Raw genomic sequence first — 23880 nt, 5'->3', positions numbered from 1 at the left:
ATATTCAGGTTTCTTGATGGCCACCCCACAAACCAGAGAAGTCACCAAACATGTAATAAGTCAGTTTAAAATGTTTTGCTTACAAATTCTGACATGAACTCGAGCAACTTTTGCTCAGGTCAAATGAGGAGACCCATGCACCAGACAATGGCAGGGACCGGACCCCTCATAATCTGGGGTGGAGAGCATGTTTGTGTTTTCTCAAAGGAGGAGAATAAAGCATGTTAATTGCCAGAGCATTTGGTGAGATGTGTGGAGCAGAGGAAAACTGGACCTGAGACCTCAGGAGACTGCCCAAAGTGGCTTGAGTAAAACCCGCTGAACCAATGTTCCTAAGCCTGGATATCATCACTGAACCAGTGTTCCTGACTCTTGATGTCATCGAAGCTACAGCCTGAGGAGGAAAGGAGACAGTCAGTTCCAGAACTCCAGTTTCTTGACAGGTCGACTTTCCCAGACCTGTGAGTCCTCATCCTGGAGCCGACAAAGAACTAGAGGACTAGCAACTTGTTGTTTTGCCACAACTGGAGACATAGAACTCACTTTGCCAGTTTTTCCCATTGGGGAAAAGGGACCCATTTAGGACAACTGGCCACAAATGTGGACCATGATGAGTGTCAAAAGCCCTTTCTCGGTATTTGAACATGACATGGACAAAAAGTTTTACAGTTAACATTCAAGGACTGTGATATTACAAACCTGATATCAGAATTTTACAACCAGCAGAGCACTGGACTTTAGACAAGAAAAAGGAGAAAGCTCCCAGTTTATTGGACTCTAGGAAGGAAACAGAAAAAGGTTCACAGGACATTGGACTCTAGACAGGGAAAAAGAAAAAAGTTTAGAATTGTGGAGTTGTTTGCATTCCACACGACATGAGAACATTTTATTGTCCTTTGATTGAATTGTAACCAACCTAAATTTATGTTCATGGTTGATATACATACTAGAATTGTTGATGTTTGCAACTTTTACTATACTACACAATTGGTTATGGTTACAAAAGGTCAGAGCTCACTCTAACAGCAATATGATGTGTAGCTTATAAGTCTTTGGGTAAAATGTGTTTAGAAAGGCAGAGTTAGACTTTGACATAGCAAAAGGCACTCAAAGCATTCCCACACCAGTTTCAAAAGGCCATTTTAATTTGGTTCATCTACTCCCTTTTGCAAGAGATCACTACAGCCACGACAACATAGATGTTGCTTGGCATTATCAAGCCTACTGGTGAGCTCCCTTTGAAAAACTGGCTTAAAGGCATATGGCATTGAACTATGCCCCACCCCCCATAACATATTTTGTTACAGAGGCTGGTTTAGACAAAGACCGGTAAGGTTTTCTAGCCTCCAGGGGGCCTAAGACAAAAAACACATGATGGAATGTGTGATTCGATGATAGGTAACCTCTGGTAGGTTGAAGAGGTCCGCCTAAGACAGGCACAGTCATCTGTCCTGTTGCAGAAGCACAGGTATCATTTTATTAATTTAAGAGGGGGGAACTGTCAGGGCCTGAATATGATATTTCTGTTATAGGCCTCAGCTCAATTCCAGGAGCTCGAATCTCCTATTGTCATTTAGATGTCGGCTGGTTACCTCCTGATGGCCTGGCTTCTGGTTTGTGTGACAATAGACCTAAGCCCCACACCCATCATGAGGGCTACTGGGACGCGCCTGGGAACCAATGAGACGTTTGTTAAGGAATGTCTGAGGGTTTTTGTACATGAATTCTAGGACCATCTCTAGGATTAAAGGAAGTGTTTCCTAGTCAACCCTATATACATGATAATAGATGTCTTCTGCTATTATCCCTGCTTTTGGAAAGCTACTTAAAGCGATACTTCAATAATAAACCTGGCTTCTTAGTATTCACTGGGAGCCCTCCTGAGACGACCTGGTGTTCCTGTCTCATCTTTAAAGTCATTGGGTAATTAGCTTCCCCAAAAGTCCACACACGCCCTTCAGAGTCCGATCCGGGCTGTACTGTCAGTTCCATTCACAGCCCTGAAGACAGCAGTCTGGAAAAGATGACTCCAACTAAGAATCTAATCAATAGTGGAGAGGCTACCTTAAATACCTTTCTCCGATAATGAGATTGATAACTACCTTATATGCCATCTTAGAGCCTTCATCCAGTAGCTGATGGAAGCAGAAGCAGACACCCACAACTAAACACTGAGCTGAACTCTGGAATCCAGTTGCATAGAGGGAGAAGTGATGAGCAAAGGGGTCAACACCAGGCTGGTGAAGCCCACAGAAACAGCTGACCTGAGCAAGGGGGAGCTAGTAGACCCCAGACTGATAGCTGGGAAACCAGCATAGGACTATTCCAGACCCCCTGAATGTGGATGTCAGTTTGGGGGTCTGGTTAATCTATGGGGTCTCTGGTAGTGAATCAGTATTTATCCCTAGTATACGAATGGACTTTGGGAGCCCACTCCACATAGAAGGAGACTCTCTCAGCCTAGACACACGAGGGAGGGTCTAGGCACTGTTCCAAATGATATAATAAACTTTGAAGATCCCCCATGGAAGTCCTCACACTCCCTAGGGAACAGAAAGGGGATGGAATAGGGAGCTGGTGGGGGACAGGGGAGGAAGGGAAAAGGAGAGAGAACTGTGGTTGACATGTAAAACAAGCTTGTTTCTAATTTAATAAAAAATCATTTATTAAATTTTATTCATAATAAACTCCAAATCTGCTTCACATTAACTTGTCCTGAAATTACTTTTTGTGGTCAAGTGAAAAAGCAGCTTCAACCGAGTGGAGGTCTATAAAGGTCAAAGGAACTCCTGCAGACTGCTGCCAGCAATTCTGGGCTGTGTCTCCTGCTGAACTATCACCGACACATCTAATTTGCTGCTAACTCCCTTTTGGGGTTTGAATATGACCATGGTATATGAGCAAACAGGAGTGCTAGCCAGCTTTATATCACCCAAACTGTTAGAGTCGAACAGATGCCTAAGACAACAGATAAAGGGTTGTTTGGGCTCATTTTGAAGCTTCCAGACCATGAAAAATTTCCCCTACATTGATTTTGGGGCAAACAAGCCCATATTGCAAAACAAATCTACTTACCTTGTGCCAGAAAAATTAATTACAGAGTAAGAAGGGGCTGGGCTCTCACTATCCCTTCTAAGTCATGCTTTCAGTGGCCTAAGACCTTCCCCTAGCTCCCTCTTCAAAAAGGTTCAAATATCTCCCAAGAATGACAACCTGATGATCAAGTTTTAATACATAGCCAGTGTTTTGGGGGATATTTGAAGTTCAAATCATAGCAAATATGTAGCAATATGTATTTATAATTAGAAGTTTGCATGAATATGCTCTTTGATGTTTCTGTTATTGAACACTTCTGTTTTTTAGAATGGCTAATGCGCCTCAAAAGACTTCCTAACTTCTTAACATATTATAACTCCTAGCTCTAAACTCTTTGATCCAGATTACTGTTGTCCATCAGAACATCTTCAGAAGAATATACTCTGATAATATCTCTTGAACACCAATCTGAGCACCTGCATAAAGGCTATAGAATGGAGAAAAAACACTCCATCTCTTTAATTATAATTATGAGAAATGATAATTCTCTACAACAAGCTGTAATTTGTCCCTTCTGAACCTCATGCTCAAGTTCACATTAATCATGAAGTATTGAGAAGGTGGAACAAATCAGACTATAGTATATAAAAGTGGGGCCTTCCTAGGTGGTTGCAATTCCATAAAGTCATGGGGTGAAGTCTCCATGGCTGACTATAGAGAGCTTGAGGGAGAGAGACAGGTCACAGAATAGACACACACACACACACACAGAGAGAGAGAGAGAGAGAGAGAGAGAGAGAGAGAGAGAGAGAGAGAGAGAGAGATACAAGCATGCACACATACACAAATATCCCCTACACTTCAGTGTCATCCTACCTCATCTGGAGAATTTCTGAGGAAGAACACCATTTCCAAATGTAGGTCCTTGGGCCTTCAGGATGGCAAGTAAAATAAAATGATTTCCTATGAACACCACTCAGTCCCAGGCATTTAATTGTTGTGGTGAACAATGAACATATGCACCAGAGTGACGAGTTCCATAAAGACTACATTTACGCTGACAACATTTTTACCCATCGCTAGGGTTTAAATGTGAAAAAGTTCTCCAGAGACTCCTGTGTGTGGGCATGTTGTCTGAAGCTGCTGGCACTGTTCTAGGAGGTTGTGGAATTTTTGGGATTGGGGGCCTAACTGGTAGACAAAATCTACTAGGGTAAGCTTGGAAGGCTGTAGCCAAGCCCCTGGACTCTCTACTTCATGATATGCATGGATGTCAACAAGCTATTCTGCACATTCCAACCACACAACCCTCCCTTGATATGATAGAGCGAAACTGTGAACACAAGCCAGCCTTTCCTCCCTTAATTTGCTTATTTGTCACAGTAATCTGAAAGTTAACAATACAACTACTTAACAATACAACAAGCAAAACAGACAGACACAGACACACTATATATTAAAGTTTACAACAACCTCTGACAAAATGATGTGGGACAGTAGATATTGAGAGCAAAAAGTCCTAATTATTACAGCAACCAATCTTCAGTACAGTGTTGTAGCCAAGGAAATATGCAGTCACATTGATCTGCCAGGAGAAAGCAGCTAATGGTCACTTATGCACTGGGAAAAACAACCTGCCCTTTAGTCTTCAGAAGCAAAGTGAAACATTTGCTCTAAAACTTGACCATGTACACTCAGGGAATTGGGTGAAATGTAGATGATGTCTGAGAATGTGTTCTTAAACATGTTCTAGGTGAAGACGGTCTCAAAGCTCTTGACTCATGAAACCCACATCATGTAATAAAAGGAAAATGTAAGATATACTTGAGATGTCTTACTTGCTCCCAGAAAGCATCTTCTAAGCCCAAGTGTTTTTAAAACCAAAGCTACTCGGATACAAAGTAGTGTTCCAGTGCCTTGACTATCTATGTGCTCTATGTTTTCATCAACCTTCCTTTCCTGAGTGTCTTTTCTCCTTTGACTCCCTCCCCCAAACACTTGTTATCCCAGGAAGAGAAATCCAATTCTTCTCAAGAGAAACAAAGAATGGAAAGAGGTATACAGTACTGTGTTGTACAAATCTCCCTCCTGAACTCCAGCAATCTTACAGCCTTACTTAACCTTTAGAAAAGCTAGAAAAGCTAGGCACTTTTGCTAGGCACTACTGGCCACAGAAAACACAATTTGGATAGGCATTAATACTTGATGACATGAGGTACTGTTTGTTATGTTGGTGCTAAGACCATAGTTCTCATCTTAAGGAAATAAGAGAGAGTTTATTCTGGAGTCATTTTGAGTGACCATGCCCTAGGAACACAGATTTGAGCTACACCAAATTCCATGTGCCAACATGGAAGTAGTTTTATGAAATTTCTATAATTGATACAGGTGGTCATAGGAACAATGCACATTGAAATCCAAGGGCTATGCTGAACTGGCCCCACCCTTCACTGGTCCTAAGACAGCTGGCCTTGCCCCTTGCTGCACACTACAGCAGGAGAGCTAGTCATGTCCATCATGAGAGAGCTGGCCCACCCCAAGCAGGAGAGATGGCCCTATGCCTCACCACAGGTATGGGAGCGTTGGTCCCAATGGCATGGGACTAGGAGAGCTGGCTCTGCCCCTCACCTGAGAGGTGTGGTCTCAGTGGCCTGAACCGAGCAGCTCAGCTACCACCCAGACCCACAGCTGCGCCTTGGCTTGGCCCACTCTAATATCTATCCCATCTATGACCTGCTGGAGTGCCTGAAGGGACTGGTCCTGTGGAATCATTGATGCAGGATATCCTAAAGGAGTTTTGGTGAGGGTGTTTTGGTGATTCTGGTGTTCCACAGATCAAAGGCCTTGAACCAGACCAACGACTCATTAAAATGAAAATTTGCTGGTGGGGCTGCCTGGACAGAAGGGTATATGGTGCACCTTGTGATATACTGTAGCTCCCAATTCCACTAGGACAAATGAAGAAGGCTTCCAGAGATGGGAAAGATGGAGGACCAATGTTTGTTTTTAAGTAATTGGGGGGGGGGGGGTTCTTTTGAGAGGGACACTGCAGGGCTGAGGGGCAGATATGGAGGGACTGGGAGGTGAGTACAATTGGAGTGCATAATATGAAATTCCCAAAGAATCAATAAAAATTTGTGTTATTAAAAAAAATAAAAAGACCTTGATTGCCATTCCTAGAGCCTTCATCCAGGAGCTAATCAAAGCAGAAACAGGCACCCACAGCTAAACACTGAGCCATACTCCTGGAATCCGGTTGTGGAGAGGGAGGAGGGATGAGAGATGAGCAAAGGAACCAAGACCGTGCTGGAGAAACCTGATCTAGTGAGAGCATGTAGACTCTATTTGTAAAACTGGGGAGCTAGCATTGGACCAATTCAAGCCCTCTGATCTCTGATTGTGGGCACCAGCTAGGATGCCAGGGAGGTCTATGGGACCCCTAACAGTGGAGCCAGTGTTTATCCCTAGAGCACAAATGCACTTTTGGAGCCCATTCCCTATGGAGGGATACTATTGCGGCTCAGATACAGGAAGGAGGGACCTGAGTCCTCCCCCAAATGATGTGACAGACTTTGATGGTCCCCAGTGGAAGGCTTCACTGTCACTAGGGAGTGAGTAGAGGTAGGTTGGGGGGGTCGGTGGGGAGCATGGGAGGATGGGAGGGTAAGGGAATGGGGGATTGATATGTAAATAAGAATGCTTCTAAAATTAAAAAAAATAAGAAAATAAAGGACTTCAGCAAGGTTAAAAATAAAAAAAAATATTTTGGTGAGAAACTAATTGAAAGCCCTGTAAATTTCCTTTCAATAAATAATTAAACAGTACAATTAATTTACTTAGTGTTGTTCATTGAACCACATTTAGTTGAATTTAAAGTGTGCTTTAGCAAATTCTTGAGGGCACAGATTTACTTAACCTTCCAGGAATAAAAGGGAAAACAGAAGCTAGGAAATTTAACAAAGCAAATAAATCAAAAGAGTAGAAATTGGTGATAAAAAGCAATCAACTTTAATAAGTAGCCCTCAGCTCACTCTAGAGGAGGGCAAAAGTTGCATTGACAGCTGAGCCTAGAGATGGTGAATTCTTTCTGCGGAGCTTCATGGAGCTGTTACCTTGAGTTCTACTTCAGTTTCCATGACAGCTATCTGCTTCTCGCCTTATATTCAAAAGACATTGGCCTCCTTCATGACTGCCACAAAATAAGCCATCCCATGACATCAATTACTTGAAGTAAATTGAATTTTTGTTCCTCACAACATAATAAAGCCTGTACAAAATATAGGAAAAGTAGGTGTAATTTCATCTGCCATCACGGAAATGAATACAGATCCCACAAGAGCTTCAGATGTGATTATAATAGAAAATGATATTCATTAATTTACTTGAATAAGTTTCTAGGGTCTATGCTAAGAACTATTTAATGGGCTTGTTAGATTAAACAGACCTGCTTCTGACCTTAAGGTACTTACACACGGGGGTTGGGGGGTAGAATGCAAACTAGAGAAGCAAATAATCATAAGGTCATAAAATTATCCAGATGTGTTATTTCCTCAATACTAAAAATGTAAGTTTAATTGGAATTTTGAATGTGTTCACCAAATCAACCAGCTCCTTGCCAGCATCTTGCCAACTTACTAAACTTTGTATTGTAATATAAATTCAACCAGATTTTATTTTGTTTCATTAAATACTGATTTTTTAACAGTAGCCATTGCTAGTTTCCAAGGATTTGTTACTTTACCGTTAAGAAAGTCTCAGACTCTACTCATGTTTCTTCCTCAGAACCTACTGAGGAAGTCACTACTTGAATCAGGCTCGTGGTGATACTCAAATTAGCTTTTAATCCAATGAAATACCCACCATTAAAAATAAATTCTTCATTATTTCTGGATGCTGCAGTAAAGAAACACTTAAAAACCAAGTATATAGTATCATGTACTGACTAGCACATAGTTACCTCTGTGTCTGTATTAGCACAAAGTTATACAGACATGTGCAAATGCTGGGATCCCTGCCTGAGCAGGGTCAAGAGAAGCACATCAACAGAAAACCATTTCATGAAGGTTTCTAAGAATGTGGAAATTCTTCATTTCAGGAATTTGTCCTCTAGGTCCACAGCTAGCACCTGACTGCAAAGGGCAGAACAATTACAGACAGCTTTGCAGCAGCTGACAAAACACAGTTGACTGAGATGAGAGAACTTTCTAATAAAGCCACTGTGGTTAAACCCCAATGAAACAGACTCTTGCGGTTCAAATCCTGGCATCAGTACTTCCCTTCTGGAGGCACATAGACCATTTACTGTAAGACAGAGGGATAGCAGGCTACAAATTCCACCCTCCATCTGTAGATTTGACTACCTTTCTCATGAAGAGGCAGGTTTCTCAGATCTCTGAATCTGCAGCAGAAATATGACTTTCTTTGTCACAGGACGACACAGTGAAACTTCTAATTCTGTAATGAAAGACCCTGTGGTGAAAGCCCTTATGCTAGCCTCCTTGAAGTATCTCCATGAAAAGAACTCTGGGCTCTCCTGATGGAGGAAATCGCCTGCAGCAGAGATGGTTTGTCCCTTGCTTAGGACATCTAATGTAACAAGTGCCTAACAGGTCATTACTTGAATGTAGTCTGGTGAGTGATACCAGAGAGACCAGTGTAAGAACCCATATTTGAGCCAAGATGACCGTGCTGCCCTGCATAATGTGAACAGTGGTTTCATTTATCACCCTATTTCTAAGTGGTTTATTACACAGAACATATAATTGATAAAACGGTATATTTGAGCATCCTTTTCCCTTCCGTGAAATGAAGATAATGTACCTAGTACATGGTAAACTCTCTGTGCAGAGCTGACTGTTCTTGTCACTCTTGTCGTCCCTCTGCTCTGAAGTGCACAGCATGGCCTGTGACTGTCCAGACTGAGAAAAATCCATACATTATGGAGAAAAGCAGTCAACACCACGGGACCAGCATCATTATGTCACAGTACCCCTGGACCTGGTAGCCAAAGTGAGAAGACCTTGTCTCCTTTCCAGGCCAAGAATCAGACAGCAAGGATGTTCACAGAAAAATAACGGTATGTGCTCATAATGAAAAGAGACAGTGTTGTCACAAGTGACTAGTTGAATTAAAAGCCAGGGTAACAAGTCAGCAGGGTCTCTTTATGCTGATCTGGTGTGTCAACATTATCCTTACAGTCTGGGGTGACTTGGAAAATCACACGAGCTGAGCCTTGCAGGTATTAATTACCAAAGCGGTGTCAGCCCCAGCAAAGCCTTCGCAGCCCACTCCATTACCCTTCCCTAGGGATCTGCCACTGCCTCTGCAACAAATGGCAGCAGCACTGTGCTGTCGTTTCTCAGTACAAACAAGTCTGGATCCATCTTAGTTCATCAATGTCTAGAAATTAAACTGCAGCAAGAATTATAACTGATTTTCCATTTCCATCTGGAAGATCATCAGAACAGTCCCACTGTGCCTTAAGCTTTTATTTACCTTAGTCACCTCTCTCTCCTAGACCCACCCTTGTCCCCAGTCTCACCACATCAGGCTCTGAATATTCTCTGCAGAGCCCTGCTCCTTACCTTCCAGCACTGTGCACTGGGAACCCTGACCACCACAAATGCCCCATCTCCTTTCTCTTTCTTGAACACTTCCCCTTCTTACTAGTTCACAAGAGCATTGCTTCCTCGTACCTACAGTGTACATGCAAAGTGCCAAATGCCTGTCTGATCCATGCTGCAGTGATTATAGTTGAGACTGGGCAGAAGTACAAGGCATGATGAGGGAATTCTGGATGCTGAGAGGAGATCTGGGTGTAAATACCTCTGCTGCAGATCAGGTGAAAAACTACTCCTTCAAATAATTTTTAAAGTATTGATTTATTTTCATACATATACTAAAGACTTTATTTATTTATTTATTTATTTCGATAATGTCTCACCCAATAACTCAGGATGACCTCAAATTTGCATCAATCTTTCTGCCTTTGCTCCGAAGTGCTTGAATTGTAAGCATGAGCCACCATACCTGACTTTGAAAGAGAATTGTAGGTGAAAAATACATATAACCCTTTAAGATTTGTTTTCTGTTTTTAATCGTGTGTATGTGTGTGTTTGTATGAATGCATGTGCCACATGTGTGTGGGTACTCAGAGGCCAGAAGAGAGGATTCGATTCCCTGATGCTAGAGTTATAGGTGACTGTGAGCAGCCTGACACGGTTGCTAGGAGTCCAATTCCTGCCCTCTGTAAGAACAAGTAAACTGTAACAACTGAGCAATCTCTCCAGTTCCAAGGTGCAACTCTTACCGGTTTGTTAAAATCCGGTACTAATATGTTCTGCTAAATTTCAGCAAGTTGTACAACTTACTTCTTTGCCATATAATTCTTCTGCAGCTTCATCTAACACTGCTGGGGCAGTGTTAAGCATTATCATATGACTCTTCTCTGCTTTGTCCTCTAATAGGGGATGACTTAAAGCAAGACATTTATTATAGACTCTAGTTGATACAGCAACTAACGAATGGGGCAACAGAATTGTCAGCAAAGGCTGTGTGATTCCACGGGACACATTCGTTTTCCTGCACCACATTGTCTTTGTCTTTCTCCCAGGAAAGGTACAGACACACCATCTTTTCAGATTTTCATTACACAATGTCTTACAGTTTCATTGGTATGAGCAAAAATGTCTTATAAACTCAGTCGCAGTAAGAATGAACAAATTCTATTTAAATTTTAGTTTGGAGAAATCACATAAAAGAGGAAGCTTGTACCTGAGCACTTCACTACTAGTCACTGGGGACCAGCGGTCTTCAGATGTGAACGGATGTGAGCACAGCTTCTGTTGCATCATTCTTGGCACCACAAACTGAAAGGGAACTGGGCCTAACTTCATCCACCATCTACCATGATGCCTCAGCAGAGTAAGCAGTCAGGAAAACTGTCCATCACAGAGGACATAAACATAAAAGGAATGACAGAGAGTGATGCCTATCCCAGACCAGAAGAGGTTGACATGGGCCCATCTTGACCTCAAATACCCTACTTTGGAACTTGGACTATGAAGAAGAATATCAAAAATAAAGATAATGTATGCATGTTCAAAGATCTTAGAGCCCCATCAACTGAATTCATCCCCACAGATGCACGTGACAATTGGACTGCCCTGCACATCCTCCTCCTCCAGAAAAACTTCTTGTCCAGCAGTCAAGCACTCTCTAGGAAGTTGGTAGCTGATGGGGTCACACATGTCTCCACTGCAGCTGTTAGCTTGGCTCGCCACACTTGCCATACATATAGTCATTTAATGTGATGAACCCACATTCATGAAACCACCTAGATTCAGAGAGTTTATTACTTACACAGAAAGAATAAGTAATATCTACATTGTATCAGCTCTTTGTGTGCCTGATCTCAAAGAAATACAGCAAACCTGAAGATCAAGAGGACCAGTAACATAGTCCATGATTCACTCTGCTGGAGCAGAGCACACTGAAGCCAAGCATCCCATACCCTTGTATAGCCTGTACTGAGGGGAGAAGTTTTTAGATCAACTTAACCCAAAGTAGGGAGATGGCTGGAAACAGTTTCCCACAAGAAAGGGATAAGAAACCATCTTGGGTAGTGTCTTACTCCAGGAGGCATCTCTAGGAATTCTGTGAAGACTCAGGTTGGATGGTAAAGCCTGTGTAGTCTGAATAAATAAAGTCATCCAGAGTGCCATGACAAAGATACCCTGCCTACTCTATCTATTCTACCAAAGATTCTCAAGTAGGAGTGAGACCAGCCTTCCCCACTATCCCTCCTCCAGCTCATCACCATCAGAGAACACCGGAGTGATGTCTGAAAAGAGGGCTCCATAGTGTGGAGCACAAGTTCAGTATACAAGGAAATCTTTGAGACGTTATCATTGCTGAGTTTCCCTATGAGGGAACTGTAACTACTATTGATCCAACTTGTTGAGAGGCTCTCCCAAATAAATCCCTGTGGCTGCCACTGCCCTTCCATCTCTCAGGAAAATTTAGTGACGCGCTTGAATGATAACGCCATTTTCTTTCCAAATGTGTGCCAGACTGATGCTAGCAAATGCACCCAGGGGCTCATGAGATGACACATCCTCACTTCCCACCCAGAGTAACTCCTAATGTCTCTTGATTTTTTTCATTTTTTCATTTTTTAGCACTTCTCTTAAAAAGAAAAGGCTGGACTGTTTTCCAACAGTTACCAGCACTTCCATTACTACATTAAAAAAGAAAAACCTACAGTACTCCTGACATTACAACAATTTCACCACATGTAAACTTCCAAAATATCACAGAAAGAGAGGAATTGTAGCCAATATAACTGATGCTTTATAATCCCTAAACCAGTAACAAAGCTGGAAGAAAAGTGTCAGACTTTCTCTCTTAATAGGTTCTTCATTAATATCACTTACTTAATAAGCATTAACTTTTTAAACAAATGTTAACATTCATTGTCATGCAACTTCTAAACACTAACCTGATGCAGTACACTGTGCTCTAACACTTTCTTTTCCCCTCTCCTTTTCTCTCCCGTTTAGTGAAAGCCCTTTTACATACCTCACATAAAGTCACCCACAAGGCTCTGCTTGTTAACAAGAGAGGCAGGTGCTGTTCTGATGAAGCCTGGGGGTCATCCTTCTTCACCATTCACCTACACCAGTAGCTGTGGCTGTGGTGGTTAAAATAGACTGGAAATCGTTGGTATGAGGTGTGTTCAATTGTAATGAAGTCATGTTCTCCAGAAAGGGAAATAATGATTCTACTCATGTGTTTAGAATTCCAACCTGTCTATGTGAGCAGGCTTACATGTGTGTATGTGTGTAAGGGGGGATTATGGCATGTGGTATGTGCATATGATATACATGTGGTGTGTATTGTATGTGTGTGCATGTGTATATAGGCATATGCTCACCAATGTATGCACGTGTAGAGAGGTCAGAGACTGAATTGAGTATTCCAAAGTCATCTTGAAAGACTACAAAAAGATTAAGGGCTTCAATAAGGGTATAACTGCATGCAATGCAATTGCCATGAATCTTTCTGGGCTCCTTTGTACTTTCTGAATTTTACAAGCAGTTTTAAGTTCTGTTCCTTACGTAAATTAAAATCAAAACCTTGCTGGTACATGTGGACAGGACCATTTAAAGTCACTGCAGCCATCATTTCTTTATTTTAACTGTGTTTGTACCATCGGTATCTACACACCTCCATGGTTCTCAATCTTAGCTGTAAATTATAATGGTTTCAGATATCTGGAACTTTGAAAAGCATGGTAGCAGCATTCACAATCATACAAATTAATTCAGCATCTTTAGGGGTGGGAACTAGGTATCTTTACCTTGTAAAACTCAAAGAGTTCTATGTGTTGTCAAGATTAAGACCATTCCTTAAGTGTGGATTCTCAGATCAGCCAAAGGGAAATTCGATATCCTACCTCTCCTTCCCTACAAGCACCTCCCAAATAGAGACCATCTGTGATGTGCACTCCCGTGAGCTTGCCACCATCACTTAGGACATTTTTGGAACCTCTATTTTTTGTTTATCTGTTTTGTGAAATTGCTTTTAGTTGGTTTTCCAGTTACCATAAAAAAATTGCTGCTACTTTCCACACAAGATTATGGGAGGAGCCATTGATCTCTGTCTGTTCAAAAGATTGCACAGGCCCTGGTCTGCATTGCACCCAGCTTGTCAATGTCTAGAATATAAAACGTAGCTGGATTTAGAACTGATTTCCTTCTTAAAGATCTTCAGAACAGTCCCACTGTGCCTTAAGCTTTTATTTACCTTAGTGGCCTCTCTCTCCTAGACCCACCCTTGTCCCCAGTCTCCACACCAGGCTCTGAATACTCTCTGCAGAGTCCTGTTCCTTACCTTCCAGCACTGTGCCCTGGGAACCCTGACCACCACAAATGCCCCATCTCCTTTCTCTTTCTTGAACACTTCCCCTTCTTACTAGTTCACAAGAGCATTGCTTCCTCGTACCTACAGTGTACATGCAAAGTGCCAAATGTCTGTGTGATCCGTGCAGCAGTGATTATAGCTGAGACTGGGCAGAAGTACAAGTAGGAGGGGAATTCTGGATGCTGAGAGGAGATCTGGGTGTAAATGCCTCTGCTGCAGATCAGGTGCAAGACTACCCCTTCAAGGAAAGACTAGCACTGAGTCTACAGTCTGCCAGAGACAAAGCCTGACAGCAGCCTCTACAAAGAAATAAATCTTGAAGAAGAGCCGGTACACTCCTCCCATGCCATGCATTAAGACAAAGGGATTAAAAATAAAAGGGTATTGAAATGCAAAGGGAATAAATGGAATATGGAAGTTAATAAAAGCTAGAGAAAGGAGATCTGGAGTATTGGTCTGCGCAAAAGCAATTCTTCTGAATTTAGCTAGACACAAAACATGTTTGGTTGAGGAAGGTAGAGGGATCTCTAACACAGTGTAAAGAAAGATAGAAAATGAAAGAAGAGATGATATGAAGAGTCTCAAGGTAAGGATTGGTGAATGTGAAGTCCTGAGACAGTTACAGGCCAATTCAGCCCTGGCATCTGACGAAACTGGTCCATAGGAAAGCACAGAGACCTTGCCAGGCCCATTTCAGTCCACCCCAGTCCTATGGTCAATGTAAAGGAAATAAGCATATGCTGTTGAAGGTACCCAGAGCAGAAAAGCACCACTCCTGCTAGCTCTGAGCATTCCTAGGGAGGGGATGAGTGAGCCAAAGACAACAGCTAAGGAAGCAAATTGATAAAGAGGATTTCACACCAGCTCACCTTCTACTGAACAGTAAATGTAACTGCTTCAAATCAAGTGCATCATCCAAGGAATGAGATTCAGGCAAATAAACTCATATTTATAAATATACTGACTCAGTGGCCATTGGTGGTAACAGTGTCTTTGCTCAGTGATGTGATAGGAGAGACAGTCTAGTGTTTTCATCTCTTCGACTCTCTGTTTTGCAGGCCTAATTTGTAGCTGTTGATTTCTATGGTGTAAATACTCCCACTAGGGATAGTTTTAGGCCCCCAACAAGACATCCTGGCACAATCCCTGGGTACTTGCTGGGTACCACAGGCTCCAAAGGTCAGAGCAAGCTGGATCTCAGTTGAGAGTTACTGTCTGGACTTGGTCTGACACAGGCAATATCCAGGATCCCGAAAGGAGAGTCTCTATGCAGGCCGGTCTGAGAATAACTACTTATCGGGGTGCTTACTAAACTTCCAGGGGCACACGTATCACCTGAGGGGCTTGGTAAAACACTTAGTAAGTACTGTGGTCTCTGGAAGGGGAAATGTGCTCCTTAGTTTTTTGTCACCTTGATGCAAGCAAAGGCTGTCTGGTATGAAGAAACCTTGACTGAGAAAATGTTCTTATCGGATTGCCTGCAGGCAAGTCTTGATTAGACTGTGGCATCTTCTTGATTAGACTGATGTGAGGGATCAACCTTGGGGCAGTGCCACCTGAGAAGATGTTCTTAGGCCATATAAGTAAACAGAGAGCAACCTACTAGTAAACAAACAGCAGTCCTCTATGCTCCGTGCGTCAGTTCCTTCCTCCAAGCTCTTGCCTTGAGTTCTCGTCCTGACTCCCCTTGACGGTGGATTGTGACTCAGATATGTAAGACAAAGCCTTTCCTCCCCAAATTGCTTTTGGTCATGGTGTTTTATCCCAGCAATGGAAAGCAAACTAGGATAGGAGAGCAGTAAACTTGAAGGACAGACAGTCATTCACAGGCTACTGCTGTCAAAAAACGTCTAGAAGAGAGTCTTACAAAATTCGTAACTTAAAGCGTGTGGGTTATGTACGGCCAAGGCTATACAGGTGTTTTATTTTACCCAAATGCATTTTACTCCTTAAATCTGAGTGAGATGCCAGTATGTTCATGGCTTCTCTTGAGGAAGGCGAGAGGAAGAGAAATGGAAATAGTGATCACACTAGAAAATGTGACAACGTGGCCCACTGCTCTGGAGGAGGCTATATTGCCCTTCCAGGAAGCAGCCTGTCTCCTGTCACTGTCTGTCACACTTCATCTCTAAAGGCATTTGAGAGATTTTTATATTTTAGACTTTTACATAACATATTTTCCTCCCCAGGTACTGTAGCCTTCTTTTCTTATTTCCCACAGATCAGCTGTGTATTCCTGAAATGCCTTAAATGGAGTTCTTAAAACATCAGACCATCCTCTCCCCAAATTCTAGATTGACCATGTTCCTACAGCATAGCCCATCCTTCTCAGTGGAAAACAATCCAAATCATTCTTCAAGACCCAGTTCAAACAACATAGCCAAGGAAAGCCTTCTCAACTCTCCCATGCTCCAAGAGCAGACTGGGTCTTCTTCTAAATACTGTTGTGCCAGGTTTGCAGAATTCCAGAGAGTAACCCAAGGAGTCAACTCTTCTGATGCAAAAGCAAAACATTTCTTTTAATTGTTCAACCTTGCCAGTTTGGATCTCACCCCATGGAGGGGAGATGAGATGCCAACCAGCCAAAAAGAGAAGCTTTTAAAGGGGAAAGGGAGAAGAAGAGTCTCAGTTTGCAAGGTTCCCATGGTTACATAGATTACTTAGTACACATGGCTTCCATACAAGGTTATCATGAAACGAAGGGCCTTGAAGAAGGCAGTAACTGTCACCTGGTTAGGCAAAATTAATTGTCACATCTTGTGAGCTAAAAGTTTTACAACTGGTAGGGCAAAAGGCTGTCTGGCTCCCAGTTCTCTCAAGATAAGGGAGCAGTTGTTGACACAGTTACTCGTGGGTTTCAAGTTTCCTTTCTTTCTGGGAGCCCTCTGTGGTCTCTGGTCTCATAGCCTGTGGTCAGAGGTCCCTTGTTTAGCTAGGATCTTTTCTTACTTTTCCCACCACAATACTAACTACTGTCTTGGCTCACTTGGGGTATATTCTATTCTCTGAGGCCCCACAAGGGTCTGGAAAAGCTTTATTTGATTTTCATATTATCAAGGAAATATAGTTTTCCATATAGCAGATTCTCAATAACTTAATCAAATGAATAAAATTAAGAATTAACTTTTGACTCTTATAACATTTGATTGTCTGTTGTTAATTTTTTCAAAGGAATTTTTCAATACTGTGCTAACCTATAACATGCAAGGACCTGTCCCTCTGTAGGCCATTTCTTCTACTCTCAAGTTTTGCTGTCAGTCACTCAATATATGGAATATTATTTATTCCATAAGTCTTGTCCTAGATAAATAAGGAGAGGCCACTCATAATTAAATACTTCTTAGTAACTCATACTTCCATGACATGGCCACTTGGTTACCTTGTTTCTGCTTTTGAGACAGAGTTTAACCATGCCACCCAGACTTCCAGAAACATAAAATCCCCCTGCCTCTCTACCTCCTTCAGTCTTGGGATTAGAGGTGTGTAACACCACACCTGGGGTAATCACCCTTTCCAAACCATTTTTGCTGACATAGTTTACTCTTCCACCATCCCTATAAAATATAAGTGCAACATATGACCTTTGATTAGTATTTAGATGCTAAAGTGACATGTCCTCCCCAGAGTAGGAAGAACGAGAGGCAGAAAGCTCTGCCTACCTGTGATGTCTTAGGGGAGATCTGTGACCTTTCTGAGCATCATCCCTCAACAGTTCTTGAAGTGGATCTATCTCAGTCTACTTTAGCATATTATTTAAAAACTGGGACACAGACATGTTCAGTTAGCCGATGCTAGAGGCAGAAGTAGTATCTGGTCCTTCAATAGTCAGTGAAGATGCTTGCTGCTTGTGCTCACGGTCACAATGACAATATAACTACACCGTAGAACAAATATGTTCCTAATTATGTATATGAGTAGGAAGAGTAGTAACTCTGTAACTTCTCAAAAGGCACATTCAATTCGACAGTCCTGATTTCTCCTTTTAATTTGATGCAATTAGCTGTAGTGGGTAGCTCTAGGATGCCCCAATTCAATTGTTTTGTCAGAGAGCACAAAAAGTTTTTAATCTATAATAAATTTACAAAGATCTAGACCCTGAAATACTTTTAACTCAATGCTATGTACTCATTATTTGATGCCTTTTAGAAAATACATCATAGGTGAAATGACAGCAATTTAGTATACTCATCCCCAACAATAAATGCAACTCAAATTAATAAAAATCAGCACTGATGAAAGCATTCTCTGGTATCTCCTAGTGGTAGATAAGAAGAGATTAAAAAAAGAGGCTCCCTGTGTTTAAAGAACTTATTCTAAAGGGGCAGAAATGGCAGTATGAGAAGTCATAATGATCCATTTCTCATGCATTTACAACCACTTTCTGAGAATTTTAAAGCACCCTCAGGATACAGCCACTCATGAAAGCAAGGCAGAATTAGGACTTCCTGTCCAAGGTGGCCTGGAAGCAGTGGGGAGAACATTGCTAAAGGTCTTTGGAGGCCCCACGGTCCTACTGTCTTTAGATTCCAACCACTGCTCTTCTCTTGACGCCTGTCTTTATCGTTTCCGTGCCATCTCTACCCCTTGATTTACCCCTGTCCTTTAAGTCAAGAGGGGACATGTGTGCTGTTCCTTCTCCCTTTATAAATTCATGAATACAAATTCGAGAAAGAACTAAGACAAGGCCTTTTTCTGCAGTGTATATTTGTTGTGGATGGTTTTAAGTCTGTGAATTAGCAGATACATGCAAGAACCTGTCTGGAAACTACATAAGCAACTGGGACGGAAGTTGGGGGAAAGGAGAAAAAAATGAATTACCTTTGGGATTTTTTAATTATTTGAAAGATTTTTCTAAAATTTTAATTATTTTAAACAGTGTGTGTGTGTGTGTGGTGTCGTGTGTAGTTATGAGGGGGAGTTGATGTGAGTGAAGAATCACCCCTTGGGCTGCACTTAAAGTCTTACCACAAACAATATATCTACGGGACAAGAAGGGATGCTGCCCCAACAGAAGAAACAAATCCCTCCTCAGCAAGTAAGCCCCGCAGGTTAAGTTCTGAGAATTCAGGGATTTTCTTGGTGAAGAAACAAAAGGCAGCCAGAAAGGGGAGCAGGGACCTCCTTACCCCCCAGCCAGGTGTCAGAGATGTTCTGGAGCATGGTGACCGGGATGCAGAAGAAGACAATGAGCAGGTCGCTGAGCGCCAGGGAGCAGATGAAGATGTTGGTGACCGTGCGCATGGCCTTGCTGCGGGTCACCACATAGACCACCAGGGCGTTGCCGAAGAGCGCCAGGGCGAAGATGAGCAGGCCAGCGAGCAGAAGGGCCAGCCTGGCTCTCGCGGGCAGCTGCGGGGTGAGCACCAGTGGTCGCAGCCCATAGCGCGCGATGAACTGTGCGCGCGTCAGGTTGTGCAGCCGCAGCAGCTCAGAGAGCTGCTCTGAGGTCAAGTTCCACTGCATGCTGGGCTCCACAGAGGCCGGGGAGGAGGAGGAGAGAAGCGATGCCGCGGTGCGAGCCGCACGAGAGAAGCTGGCAGTGACCAAGGCAAAGGCAGCGCTGCCCGCCAAACAGTTGGCAGTTCTAAGAAAGTTCCCAGCCAGGCGCTGGGGTCCTCAGAAACTGCAGAAACCTCACAGAGCCTCGTGAGGCGCCTGGTAACTGGCGCCTCTTGCTCCTCAGTTTTGTGGATCCTAGTTGAGCTGAACCCCGCCCCTCCGCATACTCCCCAGCCCCTAGAGGGCTGTCTCCTTTGCAAAGCAGCTATCATGCAGCATCCTTCCTTGTCAAGAGCCACCCTGCTGCCTGCTGTAGAGGTTATAAAAGCCTCTTGGCTCTCCTCTTGTGCAATCATGGATGGGTCATAACTACCCATGGAAAAACGGGGTTAAGCATTTTCTGCATTGAAATAATAATTACAGAATAGTGGCTGCAGTCACAAATAAAAAGAGGGTCTCGGGCATATGCTCAGATTTTTTTCTCTCTGCCGTGTCTCAACTATGTATAGTACAATACAAACTCAGAAATTTTCGGTTTACAGTACAAACAAACCCAGAAACTTACTGTAACAACAGTTGGGTTGTCTCCAGCATTGGCCTATTACTGATGAAACCACTATGAAAAAACACAAGCTGCTTATGGAATGGATATAGTTTGCAGTTCTGTTATAGGAAGCACTGAGAAGTTTGTCGAATCTGTCAGGTTGTCCCGGCTAGTTGTTTGTTTGCTTGCTTGCTTGTTTTTAATCAGCTTGACACAAAGTAAAGTCACCAGAGAAGAGGAAACAACCGTTGAGAAAATGCTTCCTTCATTGGTCTATAGGCAAGTCTGGGGAATACTGTCTTGATTAGTGACTTATAAGGGAGGGCCCAGCTCTCTGTGAGCAGCGCCGCCGCAGGCATGTAAGTCTGGATGGCATAAGAAAGCAAGCTGGGCAAACCATGCGAGAGCAAGCCAGTCAGCAGTACTCCTCATGCCTTTGCATCAGTTCCTGCCTTCAGATTCCTGTCCTGACCTCCCTCAGTGATGGAGTGTGACCTGAGAGCCGTAAGCTGAGATAAAGCCCTCTCCTTCCCAACATACTTCTGGTCACCATGCCTTATACATTTTGGGGTGATTCCATTTTAGTGAAATCAGGGTCATCACTTGGAGTTCTTAGCCTAATGAAAGGCATTTAAGAAGAGCCTCAAAAGGAATCTCTGGTACTCTTAAATTGTAAAAGAAAACCTTTAACGCTACCCATACTACTATAACACACACACACACACACACACACACACACACACACACACTCACACACACACAAAACCACACCTTAAAATCATTTAAGAAATGGCCCAAAACTGAGGAGGATGCAACTTATTTCTTCCATGAAAACCTAGAGATTTAGTTCCAAGGCTTTGCAATAGAAGGGGCTGGTATCTGGACTGACGTTCTAGTTGCCCCCTCATGCAAAGCCTCCAGACAAGATGTTCATACAGAAGATTAGGAATCCAAGCTCCTTACTGGCATGGCTGACTAGAGAACCAAGAACATTTCTGACCTTGCTGCTTTTGGGTCTCTGCCTATCTGGTTTCCATGTTCTGCTCTCATCCTTCTCCCCTATGGCCCTAACTGCCGTTTAAGGGATTGGAGTGTTGATTTATTTGACTTCTTAAAGCTGAGTGGAGTAGTTGGGTGTTGAAGTTGGGGTACCCTTCCAGTGGGACTATATAGAGAACCCAAAAGTAATCAGTAGTTACATTATTTATTTATAACTTACCACAGTATGCTGGTGTCTGTGTACCAATTTGAGCCAAATATAAAAATCTTAGCTTTAGCTTTCTATAAATATAACTGTCAAGTATTTCTTCTACAGCCATTTAGAATGACCTGATCCTATACATTAAAAAAATTCAAGACTTTTAAGAGGAAATGGAAAAATCTAACTTTATTCCCATTCTTATTATGTCTACTCTTCTTTCTTTTCATGCCAGGGTTTCCTATTGAATAATTTCTTTCAACACACACACACACACACACAATGTACACATGCACACCCACACATGCAAACACACATACACACACAATATACACATGCACACATACTCGTGCACACACACAAAAGCACTGGGAGGTCAGAGGATAACTTTCAAGAGTCTTGTCTCTCTGTACACCTTGTGGGATCAGTCTGGGGATCAGATTCAAGTCATTAGGTATTTGCTTCTATTCAATGAGCCATGCTGTTGGCCCTAGATAATTTTCTTTCTTATATTATTTTGTGTTTAGGAGACTCTCTTTTGCTGTCTGTTTTAAGAAAGCTAGAAACAAAATCATTCCTTTTGTCTTTACTAAGGAATGTCCCAAATTTCCCTTTATTTCTGAAAGACATTTTAACTGGCTATGTCCGGGTTGGAAGGTTTTTCAAGTTTTTCCCTAGCATTTGAAAAACTTTCTTACCTCACTCTGGTTTCTGTGGTCTCTAAGGTGAAACCTATTGCTACTTGGATTGATCTTCCTGCAGATGTGATATCATCTCTTATTATTATTTTAAGACTTTATTGCCCTTTACTTTCAGAAGTTTTGCTGGTGTTACCAGATTTGGGATCATAGCCTATGTCCTGACAAGCTAGGTTCAAGCACCCATTCTAAACAAAACAACTAAATGAGCCCAATAATAGTGAAAAGAGAAAAAGACTTATTCAATTGGATCCAGTTGGGAAGAAGTAAATTGAGGTCCCAGTCTGTGCTCAGGGTCCTGGCATGATACTGATGACAGAGTAGTGTATATCTGAGTGGCCCCTAGCCCACAGATGGGCCTGCTCACCACTGACCATTTTGTCTCTTGTGGAAGGTGGTCATCCAGTTATCAATCTCTGGCTAGTCCAGGATTTTGGTTTTCTCCTCTCCCAGCACAAGATTTTTGGGGGGATCATAGTTTCTCGAGGCCCATTGTTTTAGCAGTCTGAAACCCAGAGTTAGGGGCACGGTATATCTCCAAAATATCTACATCCCTGCTATGCTAGTTACAGGGCATGTATATTCATGCTTACTTCTTTTGGCAATCCTATTTGGATTTTCTGATCCTCTTGAATTCTGAATGTACTATCTGTTACTATATCTTGGGCATTTTACCATTTATTTCTTTATATTCTTTTTTTAAAAATCTTTAGATTTATAATTTTATTTTATGTGTTTAAATGTCTTTGCCTGCATGTGTGTATGTGAGCTATAAGAGTGCCTAGTGCCTGCGGAGGTGAGAAGGAATAGGATCCTGTGACACTGGAGTTAAGATGGTTGGGAACCACCATATGGGTGCTGGCAATCAAACCCTGGTCCTCTGCAAAAGCAATGAGTTTTTTAATTGCTGAGTCATCTCTCCAGCCCTCTGTATTCCTTTTTTAAGCTCTACCTTCTGTCTCCTCCCCTTCTGGACTTTGATTGCTAAAGGGCCACACTTTTCAAAAGGAAAATATCAGCTTGGGGACCCCCAAGACCAATTTCTCAGCACAAATGAAATTTATTTGCCCCACAGGGACAAAGAGCAGAGGATAGGAGATAAAGACAGGAGGTACAGGATGGGAGAGAAGGGAAAGGAAACCAAGAGAAGAGGGCAGGGGTATTTGTCCTGGAGGACAAAAGACTGCCTCTGGATAGAGAGGAGACAGATAAGGCACTTAGGCAAATTGTTTTTTTCTTTTTAAGGTAAAATGGGAAACCCCCTGTTATGATGAGGTGTTTAATTTTAATTGGGGGTGTTAATTAGGTGAGTCAAAGGGGACTTCTGATGACTGGATTTAAATACTCTGTTAGACCTTGGTAGTCAGCCTCAAGAGAAGGAAATGGTCAGATAAGGGAATAGACCATTGGGGATAGTTTTAGGAATGTAATCTAACAGTTTTTAGCAAGACATAGGAAACCCAGGAGAAGGGCAAGTACTGCCAGAACCACATGTTGGAGTGGGCTAGTGTCCCTTCGATTTTCTCTCATTTCTTGTCTTCTTTAAGGAAAAAAAATCAGTTGAGAAACATACACTTTAAGCAGAAGTTCACTTGGCAAAGTGACAACATACTCCAGGCAGCTGAACCAGAGTGGCTAACAGTGAGAAATTTCATATAGCTATTATAAAAGAGGGCTTTGATGAATATTTATGAGAAGGTATATTCATGGAAGTAAGGTTGTCCCCACCCCCAAATCATGGATCAGTTCTCCCTTTTAAGGTACTTTTTCCTGATAGAAGAGTCAGTACACACAATGCAAATGAAATTCTAAATAAAGATAGCAACAGGCAGGGTAGCTAAAGCTTTTGATCCCAGAACAGAGGCAGAGGCAGAGGCAGAGGCAGAGGCAGAGGCAGAGGCAGAGGCAGAGGCAGAGGCAGAGGCAGAGGCAGAGGCAGAGGCAGAGGCAGAGGCAGAGGCAGAGGCAGAGGCAGAGGCAGA

At 42.5% G+C, this 23880-nt stretch overlaps 1 protein-coding gene across 1 annotated transcript in view; it reads right to left on the bottom strand.

The window, feature by feature from the left end:
* The window catches only part of LOC101827852 (pyroglutamylated RF-amide peptide receptor), a 59451-nt gene extending 39891 nt beyond the window's left edge, over nucleotides 1-19560 (bottom strand). Inside the window, exon 1 of the mRNA XM_005076108.4 lies at nucleotides 19086-19560. Within this exon, the coding sequence (XP_005076165.1) occupies nucleotides 19086-19422 (337 nt within the window). The 5' untranslated portion in view covers nucleotides 19423-19560. The remainder of the gene's footprint in view (nucleotides 1-19085) is intronic.
* Between the last annotated feature and the right edge of the window lie 4320 nt (nucleotides 19561-23880).

Source organism: Mesocricetus auratus, unplaced genomic scaffold (genome assembly GCF_017639785.1).
Source record: "Mesocricetus auratus isolate SY011 unplaced genomic scaffold, BCM_Maur_2.0 Super-Scaffold_100676, whole genome shotgun sequence".
In the NCBI taxonomy this organism is placed as follows: Eukaryota; Metazoa; Chordata; class Mammalia; order Rodentia; family Cricetidae; genus Mesocricetus; species Mesocricetus auratus.
The sequence above is the reverse complement of the archived record's forward strand: the minus strand, read 5'-3'. Positions and strand labels throughout refer to the sequence as shown.